We start from the raw sequence: 21312 nt of genomic DNA, 5'->3' as shown, positions 1-21312 counted from the left end.
CTATATGCTAAGGAACCAGTTGGAGATAAGTCAAAACAAGGCAGATATGAGTCCATCGTGGATCTTACATTCAATGAAATAAATAGACAATAAAATAAGTGAATAAATTAAATCTCATAAGTGATGATAAGTGCTAATAAGGAAATAAAGAATGGTCTGGGAAAGGAGGCATTTTGGAGAAAATGGTCCATGAAGGTCTCTGTGAGGAAATTACATTTCAGATGAGACTTGAAAGATGAGGAGCCAGCCATGCAGTTGGGGGAAGAGTCTGCTGGGCCAAAGAAGACTTTTGGAGTGGCTGAAGAACTGAACGACCAATGTGGTTGCACACAGTGAGAGAGGGGGAGAGTGATGGGAGTTGACAGTAAATCATACAGGACCTGGTAGGCAAAGGCAAGGAAAACATTGAAAGATTTTTTTAGCAAGTGAATAGTGACCCTGACTGCAACACTGGCTTCAGGGTGAAAGGTGGAGAATGGATCATAAGAGAACAGGAAAGAAACAAGGAGACCAGTTACAAGGCTTTCGTAATGGTCTGTTCAAGATACACTGATGAATGGACTATAGTGGTAGCAGTGGCTATGTAGACAAGTGGATGGACTTGAGACACATTTTGGAGATGAAACCATCAAGCCCATTTTGGAGGACGGCAAAAAGAATCAAGGATGAGTTCTAGGTTTCTGGCCTGAAGCAACAGGATAGATGATGGAGCCATTTACTGAGATAAAAGAGACTGAGGGAAGAAAAAAATGGAGCAAAATTGAGAGTTTCTTTTTGGACATGTTATATTTGAGATATCTCTGAAACATTTGGGTGAAGCTATCAGTAGGCAGCTGGATAAATAAATTCATATTTCAGAAAGGAGTCCTGAGCTAGATACATAAGTGTGGGAGGTTTTTTTTTTTTTAACATCTTTATTGGAGTATAATTGCCCCACAATGGTGTGTTAGTTTCTGCTTTATAACAAAGTGAATCAGTTATACATATACACATGTTCCCATATCTCTTCCCTCTTGCGTCTCCCTCCCTCCCACCCTCCCTAACCCACCCCTCTAGGTGGTCACAAAGCACAGAGCTGATCTCCCTGTGCTATGCGGCTGCTTCCCACTAGCTATCTATTTTACGTTTGGTAGTGTATATATGTCCATGCCATTCTCTCACTTTGTCACAGCTTACCCTTCCCCCTCCCCATATCCTCAAGTCCATTCTCTAGTAGGTCTGTGTCTTTATTCCCGTCTTACCCCTAGGTTCTTCATGACCTTTTTTTTTTTTTTTCCTTAGATTCCATATATATGTGTTAGCATACGGTATTTGTTTTTCTCTTTCTGACTTACTTCACGCTGTATGACAGACTCTATATATAGATGGGTTGAGATGAGTGAATGCATTAAATGTATTACTGAAATAATGCATGGAAAGTAGCAGACACTTCACTTGGCATGTAGCAAATATGCTCAAAGTATATTAGCTAGAGGTTGCTGCTTACGGTTAGAAAATTCTTCACACAGTATAACCCAAATCTTTTCTACTAAGAATAAACTGCTTTTGTATCACTTTCTTCTCAGTAGTAATAGAAAACATCCAGTAGTCTTAATAAGGTATTTATATATTTGGAGACTTATTTAGAATGTTTTATGTATTCATATGAAGAAATACAAAAGAATAAAAAGTCTACTAATATAACAAACGCATGGCATATATAACAATATATTATATAATATAAAAATGTATATAACAGAAAAAGTATATAACTACACATAATTTGGTTTGAAAAGTATTTTTAAGAAACTGAATGGAAAGGCAGTTGAATTTTTCAAATTTTCAGCATCTTAGCACCTACATATAAAATAAATAGATTCCAGAATGCTGATCAACTAACTTATGATACAGTATATGAATTATTTTTATGCTATGGGATGCTCAACCACATTATGATTAAGAAAATGTGGTTTTACCTCATACATCCTGTCTCTGCTATTTACTAGCTGTGTGATCTTGGACAAATTACATAACCTCCTGGTTCCTCAATCTCCTCATCTGTAAAACACCAATAATTATAATACCTATCTAATCAGGTTGTCAAGTGAAATGACAAAAATGTTAAAAATGATGTGTAAAATACGTAGCATAGTGCCTAAAGTAATCAATAAATGATCCATCTATATCAGTGGTTCTCAACCCTGGATGACATTAGAATCACCTGGGGAGTTTTTAAAATACTATGTCCAGGCTTCACCCAAACCAATTAAATCAGAATCTCTTGGAGGTACGTCTCAGGCCAACAATATTTTTTTTAAAAAAAAGCTCCCTAGGTAATTCTAATGTGTAGCGAGAGTCAAGAACTATAACCTAAAAATAAATGTCATATATAATATATGAGAATGTAATCTTTGTATTGAAATGTTTATAAAATATAGTGTGATGCCAGTTAAACAAGTGACCAAAAGAACTTCAAAACCTGTATAATAATTTAGTTTGGAAAAAAAGTAAGTTGAAAGAGTAGATAAATGATAATTAAAAACAAAGACATGGTCTAGCATCTCTGAAGTAAGGTGCCTGCACTCAACTCCCAGCTCCACCACTTACCAGCTTTGTAACTTCAGGCAAGTTACTCAACTACTGTTTCCTCATTTGTAAAATAGCAATAATGACAGTACCTACCTCTTATTGTGTTGTTAGATCATTGAATGATTTAATATTTGTAAAATGCTTAGAACAACGCCTGGCATATAGTAAGCACTATGTATTGGTTTTAAAAAGAGTACTTGGATGGAAATATTTGGAATGAAATAATGCTGGCATTAATACTGAATCTTGGTAACATATCTTGCATTAAATTAGAACTGAAAACAGGTGTTATACAAAAGCTCTGGGGTGATTGTTAAAAAAAATTATTTACACCTTATATCAAAGATCAAACTGATCTTAAGTTCACACTAGCTACTCTCCTCATAGAAGATGATGTGTTAATCGCGCCAGGACGTGTATAAAATACCACAAAATATGTTAATGAAAGTATCCACTATCCCTGAAGCCCTGAAGTTCAAATATTATCTGATGAACTGCAGGGAATTTTTAAAACAAGATCACCATATACAGGTGTTGTGTTGGGTTTAGGTCCTGGAGGTGGATTTTTCAGTGATTTTCCTTTCTTTGTCATACCTGGTCTGGCCCTTGCCTACTTCTCCAGCCTTGTTCTAATGGCCTCACCCCACACCCCTGCCCCATCCAGGAAATCTTCCTTCCACTTCCTTCAAGTCCTACTGTTTCCTCCTCCAATCCTTTGCTACTCTTACTGATGATCCCTCTTCCTGGAATGCTCTTCTCATTTTCCTCTGACCATCCCACCCCCAACCTACACATCTTTTAAAACTCAGTTCAAGTACTAACCTCTTCTATGAAGCCTTTCCCAACACCCCAGGTGGAGGTAAGCATTCCCTCTTTTGTACCTACTTATACTACGAACAGATGGCCATTTTCAATTTTTTTTTTTTTTTTTATCTGGCCACACTGAGTGGCATGCAGGATCTTAGCTCCCTGACCAGGGATCAAACCTGGGCCCTGGCAGTGAAAGCACTGAGTCCTAACCACTGGATCACCAGGGAATTCCCCAGATGGCCATTTTTAAAGCCACATTTGAGTCTTTTTAAAGGTCAGGAACCCTTGTCTTATTTTATTTACATATGTATTTATTTAATCATCAACCCCTGGCACAGAATCAGGCTCGTTTAACTAATTTCATTGACCTAGAGAATGGAAGGAAGGGAGAAAGGGAACAATGAAGGAATGGTATCCATTTGTATGGTGTTTGACTGAGAAGAGGGGCGTCATCAGTGAGCATGAATGAAGCAGTTGGAATCTATGGTTGCTGGTTTCAGTAAGACCAACAGGAAAACCATGCTAGCACAAAGCCATCAGCTTCTCATAAACCTAAGACAACATCATGCCTCTGCTACATCGAGAGACCCTGCTCAAGATTTCAGTGAAACCCTAAGGTCAGAGAGAAGTGGAAGAAGAATCCCTCAAAGCTACACAAGAGAGCGTTCATTTACAAACTTTGTTAAGTTCTCTAGCTCTCCGTTTTCCTAAATTTACTCCCATCTTTAGAAGATCTTTATAATGTCCCACCACTTCTCAGAAGTCTTTTCCAGTTTTGTGGAGACAAAGTCGTTAGACTCACAACATTTTAGCACAGTTAAGATCAGGACCCCTGGGATTCTGGCTCTATCATTAGCTCTGCAGTTTTAAGCCAGCTGCTTAACAGTCCTGTGCCTCAGTTCACTTGCCTTTAATATGAAAACAATAATAGTATTTATCATAGAGTTGTAAAGTGGATTAAATATTTAGAATAGCACATTGCATGTAGAGAGTCATAAATACACGTTTATACTTATTATAAATTAATGGTTAATATTATATGTTAGTTAATACTATAGACAAGAACTACTAATTTAGTCCCTTCTTTAAACAGGAAAAATGTAGGTGCTTCTGTTATAATTATCAAAACAGCACTTATTTCAGAAGTTAAGGGACTAAATATATTGGTCACACTGAGGATATACTTTCACCTTCTGTATAAATAAACACATCTACTTACAAAACAGGAGATGTCTCACCTACGAATCCTCTGTGGTATTTGCTGCTTCAGAGTCTATATTAGCAATGGTGAAACTCGGCAAGAAAACCAATCTTGTATAATGGCAGAGAAATGACAGGCCAACCTTGCCTAGGACTCATAAAATTCAAACAAGGTAGTATCTGTCAGAGGCACCGACACTTTTCTTTTTCTAAACTGAAATGAGCTGAACACAAGTATGAAGCTTATTATCAATCTCATTTTCAGTTCCTTTGAAATCTTTCATGAGTCTCTCCTATCTAAGGAGACCAGCCATCAAAGAAGAGTCTATGTGTGGTAGCAGATTAGGTTAAACAAAGGCCTATAGAAATTCAATATCCATCGTTCTCTTTTCCAGTCTCCTATTAAGAGGGCAAATCTTATCCTCCTTAGTAAATGAACCATAGAGGCCTCTAAGGAGGCTGGGGTGGTTAGACTGTAGAGGGATCCCTGACATTACACCTAAGGACAGATTCCAGGTTATGTCCCCAGCAAGGGTGAATAGATAAGTCAATAGATTACTTTTCATTTACATCTAAAATCAACAAACCAATCATTTGTTTACATGTGACTTGTGCCTAAATACTGAGCATTCATGATTACTAATAAAAGAGACTATTCGTATTCACATTCACATTAGCTTTCACAAGTAAGTCTGACCCACAAACACCTTATAGTCTTACCAGAACGAAGTTCCTAAATCCCTCAAGGAAACATGTCCAGCTAGTCAAGAGGTATTTCTGCTTCTTCCACAGCCCCCCTCTCCAGCCACCTGCTGATGCATTCTATCTTCTTGAGCAATAAGACAGACAACTGGACTCACAGGAAGCAAGACTGAAATGGAACACAGGGTTGTAACTCAGAAGATGGTGGCTTTGCTTGGTTTTGCCACTTACTAGCTGTATTTCCTCATGAATCCACTTAACTTTCATTTACTCAATAAGATTTTCCCCTCCCTCCATCTCACAAAGGTACTTTGAGGATATTAGAACTGACTATGAGAGCAACCCTAAACTGTAAAGTGCCAAACGGATGTCACTCTGACTATTCATTCCAGAGCATGCATGGGAGTTTTGTGCCGGCAGCCTCTGGTGTCAGACTGCCTGAGTTCAAATCCAGGCTCCCACTCACTAATTGTGACCTTGAACAAGTGCATGCTTCTGTTTCCCCATCTGTAAAATATGAAATGGAAGGGCACCTGTATGGCACTTAAAACAATGACAAGAACCTAGAAAACATTCCATAAAAAGTTAAGATTTGATTCAGCAAGGACTTTTTCTAATTTAATTTGTATTTTATATTAAAGTATAGTTGATTTACAATGTTATGTTAGTTTCAGGTGTACAGCGAAATCATTCAGTTATATATATACATATAACCATTCTTTTTCAGATTCTTTTCCCATATAGGTTATTATAGAATATTGAGTAGAGCTCCCTGTGCTAAACAGCAAGGATTTTTTTAAGTGGCTACCCCTTGACTATGTATGAGCTTTGAGAACGCTGAAGAATAGACAAGATCTAATTCCCACCTTTGGAGGTCTCACAGACTTGTGAAGGGTAGACACTGAGGTAAACAAGTGTTGTGATGAAGATAAAATGTAGTTAAGCACAGGGCACAGATCCATTCCTAATCCCCTGCTCTGTCCTTTTGCCTTCCTCTGTTTCCCTGCTCTTCCTAGGCAAATTCCCCTGATAACTGCATCTACTTTCAGAGCTAAGACCCAGAGCACAGAACTCTACCCTCACTGCAGGATATCCCCATGTAGCTTACTCCCTTCCTCCACTCCTGAACCTACACCTCTTACAACTAATCCCTCAACCTAATCAATGACCAAACCATGATAAATTTGTCTGAGAAACATGCCCTATTTCTCAACCCATATACACATCTACTGCATTCATCTTGACTGTTGCAGGAGCTTCCTATGCATCTCTGGGCCTCCAGTCTCAACCTCCCTACCCATCACTCATTCCCCATTCAGCCACCTGAGTTCTTCTAAAGATTATATCTGTTCACAATACTCCCTGTGGTAAGCCTTCAGTGGCTTCCCATTGCTGACTCTATAGCATCTTCTTAGGCCTACAGGACTCTTAACTCAAATCTCGGGCTCCTTTCTACATTTATTCACACTTCTCAGGCCTCAACAAAAAGGAAACCCAATGTACCTTTCCAGGACACACATGTACCTTCCAATTCTCTCTACTCTTGCTCTTGTTGATCCTGTTATCTCAGATATCCTATCTGCCAGCTATCCATCCACCATCCTTCCTTTTCATCCTTCAGTGTCCAGCTCAAATGCCAACGACTGCATATTGCTTTCCCTGATTAACCAGAATCCCTCAGGATTTCTTGCTCTTTATCCTAGAATTACACATACCGTGTAGACTGAACCATATGATTTACCATATTTTTGGTAGATCAAAAATGGCCAAATAACAGTAATTTCAAATAATTCAACCTATAAATTAGTATGTTTCTCTTACACCACTTACCCTGCTTCAGTAGACTTCTTTATACTCTGTCTTCTTCCTTGCATGCCCAGTGCCTAGCAGTGATGGAAAAGTAGATTCTCAAAAAATGCTTATAGAATTCAAGATAATTGTTATGTATGGATCTCAGTATAATACTTCATTGGGTTCCCTTAAGTCTAGGTCTCAATCTTTCTCTCATTTTGCTGGAGTCTGACAAGGGTAAAGTTAGTCACCCAAGGCTGTCTTATCAAGTCAGGAGTGTAGGTATCCTTTCCTCATTTCCATCAGGACCCCACTCTCTCTACCTACCAACTAATAATTATCTAACCTACAGAGGGAAAAATCCACCTCCAGGGTCATCCTTTCTTTAGGCAGCAAGTGTGTAATTTGTAATGTTAACCATTCAGGACATTCATTCATTCATTCAGTCATGGAGATGTGATTGGCACTGGGAATATAGAAGTAAATAAGGCAACCAGAGATGATGAATTTAGAGTGCCTTTGTTCTTTGACCTGGTCTTCAAACATTTTTCCTCGAGAATCACCCGAAGACATTTTGAACATTTAAACAATATCGTGTATTTTTGAACAGTTCTAAATGTCTTGTACATTTTAAGGTATCTAAAATTTTTATCATAAGTTGACATTGTCACAAAGGATGTAATTTTCAATATATATTTAATATTGTCACTTTAAATATAATTACTATATCATTTTAAATGTATCAAATTAATACATATATAATAATTTAATACTCAAGACCAGCTATTTAAAAATATATGAAAAACTATTTTGTAATATTTGGGAATTTTAGGCCTTTCCTTTGTCTATTTCAACTCACATTTCCACTATACTTTCTTCCTGGATTTTATACATATATATTAAATCAAAACTGTGGAGCTGTATATTTAGGTCAATTTACAAAAATATCCATGGCAAACAATAAGCTGAATTACACTTTCAGAAGAATTCTGCTTTTATTATTTCAATTCAAATACATATGTTAATAAGCATTGCAAGAAACATTATAAAAACAATGAGAAATAAGTTGCAAAATGAATCCTGTAAGACAGATTATAAAAAGTAGTCAAGGTTAAAATAATATAGATCTAATATGAATGATTAATCCATTTTCATAAATTATAAAAAGAAGGTAAAGCAATATGTTAGCTCTCAGTATCAAATCTGTAATAAAGCAATGAGTGTACAGTTTATGACATAATGATAATATCATTCCTCTAATAAGAATGTGTGTCTCTGTCCAGTCAAAAGGCAGAGAATGGTCAAATGAAGCAAACATGGTCCAACTACATGCCATCACAAGAGACATAATTGATTCAAAGACACAATAAGTTGAAAATAAAAGGATAGAAAAATATATCCCATACAAAGAGTATCCAAAATAGAGCTGGAGTGGCTACAGTAGTATAAGGCAAAACAGACTTAGAAACAAATTTTGTTACTAGTGACAAAAAAGGACATAATAATAAAAGGGTCAGTCCATCATGAAGACAAAACAATTATAAGCATAATGCATCCAACAAGAGAGTGCCCCAAAACATGACGTAAAATACATACATTAAAAGGTGACATAGACAATTCAACAATAATATTTGAAAACTTCAATACCGCACTTTCAACAATGGGTAGAACAACCAGGCAGATCAACAAGGAAACAGAAAACGTAAACACTGTAAACCAACTAAATATAACAGACTTCTACAGAACCCTCCAATCAACAACAAGCAGAATATACATTCTTCTCAAGTGCACATGGAACATTTTCCAGGATATGTTAGTAGTATATGTTAGGAGGCCATAAAACAAACCTCAATAAATTTAAAAGTACTTAAATTATACAGTGTTCTTTGACCACAATGGAAGGAAATGAAAAGTCATAATAATAGAAGGAAATTTGAGAAATTCACAGATAAGTGAAAATTAAATAAAACTCTCCTAAATAACAATTGAGTCAAAGAAGAAATCACAATGCAAATTACAAAATAATTTGAGATAAATGAAAATAAAACCACACATACCAAAACTCATGAGATGCAGCTCAAACAGCAATCAGAGGGAAACTTATAGCTATAATGCTTATAATTATAAGATGAATAAAGATCTCAAATCGATAACCTGAACTTCCACCTTAAGAAACTAAAAAAAGAAGAATAAGCTAACACAAGCAAGCAAAAGGAAGAAAATAATAAAGATTAGATCACAAATAAATAAAACAGAGAATAAAAATAATAGTGAACATCAATGAAATCAAAAGTTAGTGATTTGGAAAAGATCAACAAAATTAAACTTTAGCTAGCCTGGCCAAGAAAAAAAAGTAAGGACTCTGATTACTGAAATCAGGAATAAAAGAGGGGACCTCAGTACTAACCTCACAGAACTAAAAAGGATTGTAAGGGAATACTATGAATAATCGTATGACATCAAATGAGATAACCTAGATGAAATGGATAAATTCCCAGAAGAACACAAACAACTGAAACTGAAAAAAGAAAAAATTAAAAATCCAAATAGACTTATAACAAGTAAAGAGATTTCATTAGCAATTTTAAATCTTCACACAAAGAAAAGTCTAGGCCTAGATGGCTTCACTAGTGAATTCTACCACACGTTTAAAAAAGAATTAATGTCAATCCTTCAGACACTCTTACGAAGATTTAGAAGAGGAAGGAACACTTCCCAACTCATTCTATGGGACCAGTATTACCTTAAGACCAAAACCAGACAAAGACATGACAAGAAAAGAAAACTACAGATCAATAGTCCCTACAAATACAGATGTAAATATCCTCAACAAAATACTAGCAATCCAAATCCAGCTATATATATATATATATATATGAGTTTCAGATGTTAAACCAATCTTGTATTTCTGGGAGAAATTCCTCTTGGTCATGGTGTGTAATCATATATATATATGATTGGTTTAACATCTGAAACTCAATCAGTATAATACATTATATTAATAGAATAAACCACAACGATCTCAATAGATGCTGCAGATGCAGTAATAACTTCTATATCGATTACACAATGAAATAATATTTTGCATATACAGAGTTAAAAAATATATTACTCAAGTTAACCTCCCCCACTTCTTTTTCCTTTTTTCAGTGTGACTTCTAAGAGATTTCACATTACATGTGTAGTTTGCATTTGTAGCTCACAATATATTTCTATTGGACTGAGATGATCTGGATGGATCCTAGTTTCAAGACCAGTGGTCTCATGGCGTTAGGTATTTTTCATGTTATTTATCAGAGGAGAAAACAGACTGACAATGGTTAACCTGCCCAGGCTAACACACTCCACCCTGTAGGTGTCAGAACTAGTACTGGAATTCAGTTCTGCCCGTAAAGCCTGAGTTTGCCCTGTTTACATCACTGGTTTTCCTTAGAGATTAAATAGTCATTGAAGATGTTTAATATTTAACTTTTAGAATTTCTTTCTTCCTTTCAAATGTAGGAAGAATTTAGCCTCCTCACTTTTTCCATTTTTCATTTGGACTTATCCTTCCATTTCTGTTAATGGGATGTTACTACCATTATCACCATCCATTTGCCTGTTTTTGGTAATTTTTTGTTTTTGTTTTTGTTATCAACCCCCCCGCCCCCCGCCGGACTACCAGTGTGTTCTTCTAGCTGGCCTTCTAGTCTACTCTTTACCTTACGCAGCATGGCAGATGATAGTCAAGATTTGTTTGTTTGTTTAAACATACATTCTGCGTCAAACGTCATAGAAGACTCTCCATTTAAAATATTGCTAATGATCTTCACAACAACTCCCACTTCACAGATGACGGTCATTGCTTCCTTCACTTCAAAGATGAGAAAACTGAGGTTCCCAAAGCTTAACTGCTGAAGTTACACAGTAACAGAAAGACTTGGGGCTAAACGTCAGGTCTCTGACTCCATAGGCCCCACTGTGTCCAACATACCCCTCCTCCCTGTCCCTTAATGTGAGTTAAATATGGATCAGCCTAAAACATAAGCATTTTCATATGAATGATTTATGCCTTTATGAAAATCTTCTAAAGGTTTTTTCATAAAAGTTTACCTATAATTTTTCTATTGAAAATTGACATCTATTTTTCTTCATATTGTTATGGAATATGGTCTGCAAACCTAATACAATGATGTATACTTTATAAATGAAACTTGGATGAAAGGTGACATAAAGTCCTAGACTCCTATGTAGACACAAAGTAGACAGTGAGTAAAAGTAAATTGATAGCAATCAGGTTGATGTACAAATCTGGTCTAAAATCAAACAACCCCCTTTCTTCAGAATGCTTTCCATCCACCATCGTTACACTTAGTCAGCCCTTGCACAAAGGCTGGTATCAATGCCTCCTACCAAGTAAACCTCCTGTTTTTCTTTTTTATTGAACATTCATAGTCTCCAAAATAAACATTTACTAATTTTAATCTTCTTTCTAAGATCAAATTTGATAGATGTAATACCCTTCATCTATATAAAGGCTAAATATTTAGTATTTAGTCAAAATGCATCTTCACTTTTCTCTGCATAGAATAATTTATCAATAAAAAGAGTTAGCTTTCCAGAATGTGAAAGAAAAGAATTAAATGCAGTATATCAAATATATACTGTCAGACCTCATTCTTCTAATAGGAGAAAAATGAGTAAGCACATTTGAGGACTATTTCTGAATTTTCATGGGATATGAATTTTGAAAATAAGATGCTTTCACTCTGAGTCACTACTGCCAATTGTTATTCATGTAGTTAGGTGTTACTGAGAACGCTTCAAGGCTTATCCTTTCCATCCTTTATCCTTTGGTAGACTAGCCACCAATGTTTTTAGGGCTTGTCACCATAGCTCTGTTTTGCTCAAATATGTTGCATATTTTGGGTGACAGCCTTATGTCCAAGTAATGAAGCAGGAGACTGAGAAATGGGGAGATGGAGGCATTAAGCCCAGGCTATGGAAACTACCTGTGGCAAATTATTTTGTTCCTGGGTTTTGGTTTTCCAACTGTAAAATAGAAATTTACTTTTGCTTTATCTACTCACAAAATATACTGTGACAAGTATGGGAGAAAACAAATGAAAATCTCACTGCAAGCCAGCATTACAATGTGTTTCAGTGTGTGGTTTCTTCTGCCTTCTTGATGAATTTGCCTTACCTCTATATCCAACATGCATCCCAGGGCTCCACCCATGACCAGACTAGCAAGGCGATGTTGCAGCACGTAGGACTCCAATTTAGTAGGTCGGTTTCAGCCTCGAATCTCACTGTTCATGAATCTGTCAAGATAATTAGGGTTGGGAATTATCATAACTAGTATCAACAGCAAACATTTATTTACAGTATTTCTGACTCTGCACAGAATAATATATGTGTCTTCTGTTTTGTTCATGGTTGTATCCCCAGTGCCTGGCAGTGTCTGGCACATAGTAGGTACTCGATAGTTAATGGATACATAAAACAATCAAGAAGAACTAGGAAAATAAATATACAAGGCCACTGTCTCCAAAGATTTGTAATCTAATCAAGTTGACTAGGCCTAAAGATAAAAGGTGAGAATGGAACAATTAAGTCAGTCTACATAAGTGCCCAATAGCATCATGGCAGGAATTACTGGAGACATTGAGGGCTTCTTCCCTATATGGGAACACTGGAGTTGAATGACAAATCTCCCAGGCTTCAAAAAGGGTAACACCATCTGGAAAACCTTTTATTGTGTTTGGGGGCTACACTTTATTATCAGGGGAAGATTCTAGATACTTCCCTTTGTCAAAATGGAATGGCAGAGTAAGCAGAATGAAGACTGTAATAACAAGAATGGAGCTTTGGGCTTCCCTGGTGGCGCAGTGGTTGAGAATCCGCCTGCCAAGGCAGGGGACACGGGTTCGAGCCCTGGTCTGGGAAGATCCCACATGCCGCGGAGCAACTAGGCCCGTGAGCCAAAACTACTGAGCCTGCACGTCTGGAGCCTGTGCTCCGCAACAAGAGAGGCCGCGAGAGTGAGAGGCCCGCGCACCGCGATGAAGAGTGGCCCCCGCTCGCCACAACTAGAGAAAGCCCTCGCACAGAAACGAAGACCCAACACAGACAAAAATAAATAAATAAATTTGAAAAAAAAAAAAAAAAGAATGGAGCTTTCAGTTTAGTATTATCAAAGAAAATGCTGGGAAGGGGAGTGAGATTTTTTTGTTATTTGTTATGGTCTGTTTATTTTTTGTTCCTCCAGCAACCATAACTCAATAATGCTACAGTTTTCTAGAAAATGGTACATCTCCTTTTAAGTGTGCTTTGGAAACACTTTCCTCCTTCCCTCCCTCCCTCTTCTTTGCCTTCCTTTCTTCTTTCTCTCGTTTCTTTCATCCTTCCTACAGCATTAATTGGGCAATTAATAATCAATAAAAATTTATTGGGAACCATGTTCCAGTTACTGTGGCAGGCAAGAAAGATGCAGAGATACATACAGAAAACCATGACCCATAGCAACTCACAGTCTAAAAGGGCAGATAGCCAAGGAAACATAATTGTTTCCTTGTTATGTCCATGTGACACATGTTATAACAGTAAAAAAAATTATTACGACAATGTTAAGAGTGTAGAACAGGCCTCAACTCACTGTCCAGGGGGAGTCAGGAAAGGCTATGGCATTTGGACTGGGTCTTGAAAGGAAGGAAGCATTAGCTGATGAAAAGAGGCATTCCAGGGACTAGAAACATCATGTGCAAAGGCCCAGAATTATGAAATGACATGGCTAATTCAGAGAATCTGGTAGTATGGAGAGTGACAGGTGAAAAAGGCAAAGTGGCAAGTTGCAAATAAGTTCTGAAGGGTCCTGTCTACTAGCAAGTTGGACTTGATACTGTGGAAGCTAGAGAGTGATCATTGACAGGACAGTGTAACAGGATCATAGTTGTTTTTTGGGGACTATTAAAGGGAATAGATTCAGAAGAGGAACTGGTAGGGAAGCCAGCTAAGAGGCTGTGCACTAGAGCAGGACAGAGAAAAAATTCAGAGCTAAGACTTGGGTAGGGGAAAGGGCTCAGGGGTCTACCTTTGAGAAACATTTCTGAAGCAGAATTGACAGAGTATAGTAAGCAATTGTTTTTGGAGAGTGAGAGAGGGAAGAAGAGGATAACAAGTTTCCAGCTTGAGAAACTGGTTGCGTGATGATGCCGTCGGCCAGATAGGGAGTAAGGAGGAGGAGCGGGTTTGGGAGAAGACGGTAAGTTCAGGTATGGACACATTGAATTCATGGGTCTGAGACAGATGATATTTGAAAACATGATAGTGGATAAAGTCACTTAGAAAGAGTATGTAGAAGTAGAGAAGAAGACCAAGAATATAAGCTAAGGAACTCCAACATAAAAGGGATATGTAAAGAGAGAGGTGGGTAGAGGAGAGAATGAAGGAAGGTTTAGAAAAGTGGAGGAAGAACCAGAAGTAATTGAAGATGGTGTTACACTGGGATACTTTGTCAATAAAGCACCCTGAAGTTGGACAGGGTCAATGTAGACCTTAAGTTCTATTTTTTCCTCCAGCCCAAAGCCAAGACTAATGAGCTCCCACCTAATGACTAATCCTTTCCCATCCTGTGGGGTCAGACACATTCACAGGCTGGGCAGCAATAAGAAACCAGCATCATGGAGGCTCAGCATCAAATTGGCCTCATTACCATGCTGCCTAAACTGGTTCACTGTTTCTATGAGCTGGAGTTTTGATTCCCTGTCTTTGCTCAAGTTCCTGTAATGAACCCCTGTGCTGGAGGCTACATCCTTCTCCATGTTCCTAAGACAGAAATCTTGCCTCTTAGAGTGCAGGTTTATCTATTCCCTTGTGTTAAAATCCTGAGCTGCCCTGTCTGTCCTCACTCACGTATCCTGTCAACGCCTGTAACTTTCTGGCCTTGCTTATAATTCCTAAGAGTATCTGGGTGGTGTTTGGATAGCTCTTGCCAACAAACAAGCAACTGATAAACGGACTCTCATATTACTACAGTATATTTATAGCTATTAGTTCTTAAAACTGCTATTTGTTAATTCCACGATGCCTTCATTCAGTGCATGCATTTGACAACTCTTGGGTGCCTACTGTGTGCCAGGATTGTTCTAGGTGCTGAGGATGCAACTGTGAACAAAACAATGTATCTTCCCTTATGCAGCTTGCGAACTAATAGGGAGGACAGATAAACAATTTAAGTACATAGTGGGCCAGATGGAGAAAAATCAAACCACCTACGGGGGGGAGAAGGAGGCTGGAATGGAGGGAGGGTGCTGCTGTTTTACAATGGCGGGCAGGGAAGATATCACTGAGAAGAATGAGCTTGAGCAGAGACTTAAAAGAAGTGAGAAAGAGAGAGAGATGAGAACACTGATAGAGTGAGCCCTGTTGGTATTGAGGAGGACAAGTATTCCAGACAATGGGAATTGCAAGAGCAAAGTCCCTGGGGCCGACTTGGCCTTGTACATTAAAGAAATAAGCATTCTATTGTGGGGTAGAAGTTGTCAGGGGGATTAGTAGGGGCAGGAGGCAATCATGAAGAACGTTTCGGTTATTGAAAATGTTTTGACTTTTATTCTGATAAGTATAAGTATTTCGTCAGAGGAGATGATGTGATCTGTCTGAAAGGAGCATTCCAGCTGCTTTATGGAGAATAGATTGTAGACAAGATCAGAAGCTGGGAAACTAGTTAGGAGTTGAGAGCAACAGTCCAGGGGAGAAAAAATGGTGACCTGGGCCAGGTTGCTTGAGGTGGGAGTGGTGAGAGGTAGTTGGATTCTGGATATAACTTAAAGGTAGGACAAGCAGCATGTAATGATGGCTTGGATATCCTGTAACAAAAATAGAAGTCAAGATCCACTCCAAGGTTTTCGGCCTAAGCAACTAGAACAATGGAGTGGTGTTTACCCAGATGGGAATTAACAAGGTGGGGAGTTCAATTTTGGGCCTGTTAAATTTGGGATGTCTATAAAGCTGTGTCCTGAGCAAGCGGGAGGAGGAGCTGGTGTACCGGTGGAGGGGCTGGCCTTAGATGGGAAAGTGGGGGTATGGACAGACCTTCCATGTACCAGGAAGGAAGGTGAGGTGTACAGGGACAGAGGCAGTGACTAGAAAAGGGAGCCGTGAGGGCCTGGGGAAGCTTTGTAACTGCTTCTAGTTTCTCAGTGAAATAAAAAGCCAGCTCAGCAGCTGAGAGTGAGGACAGAGGAAGGTGTGAGGAGGCTTTAAGATAGAGAAAGTGTGAAATAGTCTTCTATGACAGTGTTCTTCAATTTCAGCTCATGACACCTAAATGTGAGTCTTAAAATCAACTTAGTGATTTGAGATCAATTCAGTGATCAATTCTTTTAAAAAATAAAAATTTAAAAGAGCTTGTTGCATGTATCAAGAGTAAGAATTGCTTAATAAAAGCTTTATTTCAGGTGTATGTGTGTGTCCTGGGTTGCAGCAAAATATTTTTAAACACACTGGCCCAGGGCAGTGGGAGGAAATGAACAAGGGACAGTCAAATTAAACTCAGGGAGCGAGTTACTGGTCATACAATTAACGTATTTTCATGTAAATATGATTAGAATATAGATTCATAAGAACTTGGCTTTAGACCTGCTAGAGGGCCACAGCCCCTCTCCTCCCACCCACCTCTACCTCCACTATAGGAAACCTTTATGTTGGAATATTTTCAATGATGGGACACTCACCAGCTTAAAAGTTCTAGATTTCAGAATATAACTTTCTTTGCTATAAAAAGCAGGACCCTCACAACACTCTCTCAGATGTTAAAGCAGTGAGTAGAGGATCTGGCAGTAGAACTGCAGAATTTAGTGTACTTAATATGAAGTTTGACCTTATTACATAATACCAAACTTGATGGCTTTTTCCGTTTTGGAGAGCTCTAAATGCTCTAAAACAAAACTAGTCTCAGCACACTAAGAAATCTTGTTTTTATTCAAACTTCAGCCCAGAATGGCACCATTTAGCTTTTAAACGTATGCTCTCTCTTCTTACATTGCACTAACTGCAGTTTTAATGGATGATTGAGCTAATTTTCGTGCCTACATTTTCAAGATTTGTCTTTGGATCTGCAGATGAGTCCAATCAAATATAACTTTACTTAGAAATAAAATTCTTCAATACTTTATATGCCTCAGTTGCCGAATATTTTCCGTGCAAAATATGTTAATGAATAATAGTAATATGTCAATAGGTGCTGTGAAAATGGCCATTTATATTTTTAATTCTAAAGAGCTCAGGTTATTTTCTAGACATTGTAATTTAGAAGAAAAAAGGAATTCTCCAGTTTTATATTTTGCTGGATTGTTAAAAATGGTTTTGAGATTATTAACTCAAACCAATTTTCTATGTACCCACTGATTTCTAAACCATTTATGACTTGTTTTTAAAAAGTACCTTTTCCTTATTTAAAGACAATGTCAAACTTAGTTTATTAGACAGGATATTAAACATAAACATTATACATGGAATGTATTTTCCCCTTGCAATGTTTTCCTCTTTCTTCTGTATTTATTCTGATTTATAGAAATTTGAAACACTGAAGTAACAAAAGCAAAGTAAAAAGGGGATGAAATTTAACTAATAGAGAATGAGGACTCAAAAGTGTACACTCTTGCCTACATCAGTAAAAGTGTGCTAATTTATAACACTATTAATCTTAGTTCAGTTCTAAATCCAAATCAAATAGAATCTGAACCCATTTTCAATTGCTTTTGAGATTATTAGTCTGTATTCCAGGATTCTTTCAATAGTTTCACTTCTCTAAACACCAAGGAAAAGTTAAAATTGCAAAACAGGAACATGAAATCCATATCTTACTAGTATGGATCCCTCTGCTATTCCTTTAGCTAGACCCTCATATATATATATGTTTTCTCTATGTAAAATGTTTCTTTAGGAAATACACAGGTTTAGTTCCTCTTCTGTTGCTTACAACAAGAGCTCTACCATGGAAAGCTCTCTCTCCCCTTCCATTTTGCAAGCCTCAACAAGTCTGTTGCTGAGTCAGAACCTCCTTTTCCCCCCTGATGTGAGAAATCTTTCTCCCTTGGAAATTCATAAAGCTTCGGAAATGTTTAAATTAGAGTCTCCCTAGGGGAAAAGGGCGGGGATGCCAGAATGAATGTGGTGGGGAGGAGTCCCACACACTGCAGTCCCGACGGCAGCACACGAAACGCTTTCTGAAACAGGAGGATTTGGAGCGGGCCCAGGGTTACCAAGGGAGCTCGCCTCGGAACCCATTATATGCATGTCTGTGTGTAAAAAACCGCACGGAGCCGCGGTGGGTTCCAGGGACTTTGTTCCTCATTACTTAAGTGAAAATGTATGGTATATGGCCGGGCCTTCGTGTTTACCCTACAGAAAACAATTTCACGCGGCTGCGGGAAGGTGGATAACAGTACTCGGCACGAGAGGCTAAAAACAGAAACCGGAGCGAAAAGGAGGCGCTTTCTAGGGCGACGAGGAGGGCTGCGAGTCGGGGCCATGGTGGGGCCAGAGGTGTAGGCGACGCGCTCCGCAGTCGGCAAGGCTGGCGGAGCCCCGCACAGGCGAGTCGGCCAGAGGCCTCCTGCGCCGAGCCCGGAGGGCGGCAGGGGCCGGGTCCCCGCTCCCTCGCGCTGCCGACATTGAAAGCCACTAACCGGCCTCAGTTTCCCCCGCGGGCCAGCGCCGCCTAGGGTAGCCCCTGTCCCTGTGACCAAGGCTCCTGTGACCGAGGACGAAGCGGAGGTGACAAGGAGGCAGGGCCCCAAGGGCGACTGGACGGGGGGAAAGTAGCGCGTGCGACCTGCTGCAGGTTCTGCGAGGACCTAGCGCCGGGAGGGGCGGTTGCCCAGTAACCGTCCGCGCCCCCCGCGCCTGCTCGCCCTCGTGCGCTCGTACCGGGCGCACAGGCCGCTTCGGCCGCCCGCCGCCTCAACCGTCCTCTCCTTTCCCCGGGCGCAGGGAAAGCCCGAGGAACGCGCCGCTCGCGCCCGTGCCCTCCCGCCCTCCCGAGAGTGCTCGCGCCGCCCCGGCCGAGCCTGCATATTAATAAGGGGCGGGACGGGGGCGGGGCAGCGGGGGCGCCGCGGCCTCGAGCTCGCGCGTGCCGGGACGCACCGCGGGGGGCGGTGCGATTGTGAGGTGGCGCTGACGCACGTTCCGGGGTTCTTAAGCGGCCAGGGCGGCGGCGGCGGGGGCTGCGCCCGAGCAGGTCTCGGGAGGTGGCGGTCATTGCCGCGAGGGGTGGCGGGGCCGAAGTCGGTGCCCCTGGCTCAGTCACGGTGTCCCTCTCTCACTGACTCCCCCTCCTTCCACCAAGGCCGCACCGCCCCAGATCCGGCGGCTTCTTAGGCGGGGCAGCGGACGGGGTGCGTCTCCTCCCGCTGCCGCCGGCCTGATAAATGAGGGACTTAGGGTTTGGGGTGCTGCAAACCGCCCGGCTCCGAAGCAGCAGTCCCGGGTCCCTGTTCAGCGGCGGGGCGTACCGTCCCTACGCCGCTGGAGCCGCGGCGGCCGCCGCCCCGCTGCCCTCCGCCACGCTTTTCGGCCCGATCTCGCCGCCGCCGTTGCCTGTCACCGGCTTCTCGGAGGCCGCCTCCCCCTTCTCTATCCCCTTCGGCTGCGGCGGCGCGGACAGCTCGGCCGCCACCGCTTCCTCTTCCTCCCCGTTCCCGGCGCATCAGCAGACCATGCAGGATGAACTGCTGCTGAGGCTGACACAGCAGCCGGCGCGGCCACTCTCGGGGGCGGAGGCCACGGAGAAACTCCCCAACCACCACCCCAGCGGCGGCACGAACGCGGGTGTGACCCACCTCCTCCCCTCCCAGGACTTCAAACCGAGTCTGCACCACCCCTCCTCCTCCGCCTCCTCCTGCTGCTGCTGCCGCACCTCCTCCCCGCAGGACTTCAGTAAGCGGCAGCAGCAGCAGCTGAGCAGCCAGAAGAGGAAAGAGTTCAGCCCTCCCCGCCTTCCCCACCCTCCGGACTCGAAGCCGCCGCCGCCGCTCCACTGCCCCGGCCGGTTCGGCTCGCCGCCGCCGCCCGGCCAGCTCCTCCAGCCGGCGCAGCTCGCCCAGCGCCAGCAGCAACAGCAGCAACAACAGCAGCAGTTCAGCCTCCCGCACCCGCAGCACCTCCCGCCGCAGGACTTCGCCCCGCAGCAGCGCCCGGCCGACCTGCCCCCGCTCCCGCAGCTCCAGCCTTCGCCGCCTGCAGCCCCGCGGCGCCGCCACGGAGGCGCGGGCAGCCCTCGCAAGACCCCGGCCGTGGGCGAGGGCAGCGCCGCCGAACCCCCCAATGCGGGCTTGGCCCCCTCGACGCCGCCGGTGAACCCCGCGCCGGGCTCCATGGAGTCCCCCAACCATCCTCTGCTCAACAGTCCCAGTAACCTCCTGCCTGGCGGGGCTCTCGGCGCGGGCGCCTTCAGCAGCCTGCAGAGCCCGGACCTTCCGCACCCGGGCGGCGGCGGCAGCGGGGGTGGGGGGCCCCCCGGCGGCGGAGGGGGAGGTGGCTCCGCGTCGCCGCCGCCGCCGCTGCCCGGCTTCGGCACCCCCTGGTCGGTGCAGACCGCGTCGCCGCCGCCCCAGCCCCAGCCCCAGCCCCAGCCGCCGCCGCCCCAGCAGCAGCCGCCGCCTCCGCCCCAGCAGCCGCCGCAGCCGCAGCCGGGCTCGTCGGCCACCACCCCGGGTGGCGGCGGCGGCGGCGGCGGCGGCTCGCTCAGCGCCATGCCGCCGCCCAGCCCCGATTCGGAGAACGGCTTCTACCCCGGGCTGCCGTCGTCCATGAACCCGGCCTTCTTCCCGAGCTTCTCGCCCGTGTCCCCGCACGGCTGCGCTGGGCTCAGCGTGCCGGCGGGCGGCGGCGGCGGGGGCGGCGGCGGCGGCGGCTTCGGGGGCCCCTTCTCGGCGGCCGCCGTGCCCCCGCCACCGCCGCCCGCCATGAATTTACCTCAGCAGCAGCAGCCCCCGCCGCCCGCGGCGCCGCAGCAGCCTCAGAGCCGGAGGTCACCCGTCAGCCCGCAGCTCCAGCAGCAGCATCAGGCGGCCGCGGCCGCCTTCCTGCAGCAGAGGAACTCCTACAACCACCACCAGGTACGGCGGGCGACGGCCCGGCTGCGCCGCGGGGCCGGGGAGACCGCGGGCGGGGGCGGCCGGAGACTGGGCCCGGCCCGGCGCGGCCCCGAGGGGCAGCGGCGAGGGCTCCTCGCCCGACTGAGTAGGACCCGGA

General features: G+C 42.8%; 1 protein-coding gene and 1 long non-coding RNA gene across 8 annotated transcripts in view; one reads left to right on the top strand and one right to left on the bottom strand.

The window, feature by feature from the left end:
* Window positions 1-250: 250 nt before the first annotated feature.
* Window positions 251-19859, bottom strand: LOC137764259 (uncharacterized). The gene is made up of 5 exons (XR_011073942.1): window positions 19572-19859; window positions 12254-12374; window positions 7111-7163; window positions 5299-5449; window positions 251-380 (listed from the first exon to the last, which is right to left on the bottom strand). It is a non-coding gene; the product is annotated as an uncharacterized lncRNA (long non-coding RNA).
* The window catches only part of CPEB2 (cytoplasmic polyadenylation element binding protein 2), a 62572-nt gene continuing 60554 nt past the window's right edge, over window positions 19295-21312 (top strand). For 6 of the 7 annotated variants that reach the window (XM_068543219.1, XM_068543217.1, XM_068543215.1 and 3 more), the window contains exon 1: window positions 19295-21176. In XM_068543219.1, the coding sequence (XP_068399320.1) occupies window positions 19488-21176 (1689 nt within the window). In that variant the 5' untranslated portion in view covers window positions 19295-19487. The remainder of the gene's footprint in view (window positions 21177-21312) is intronic. The other variant, XM_068543220.1, reaches the window with a different exon arrangement.

Source organism: Eschrichtius robustus, chromosome 4 (assembly GCF_028021215.1).
Source record: "Eschrichtius robustus isolate mEscRob2 chromosome 4, mEscRob2.pri, whole genome shotgun sequence".
Taxonomy (NCBI): Eukaryota; Metazoa; Chordata; class Mammalia; order Artiodactyla; family Eschrichtiidae; genus Eschrichtius; species Eschrichtius robustus.
This window is presented reverse-complemented; position numbering and strand designations above follow the sequence as displayed.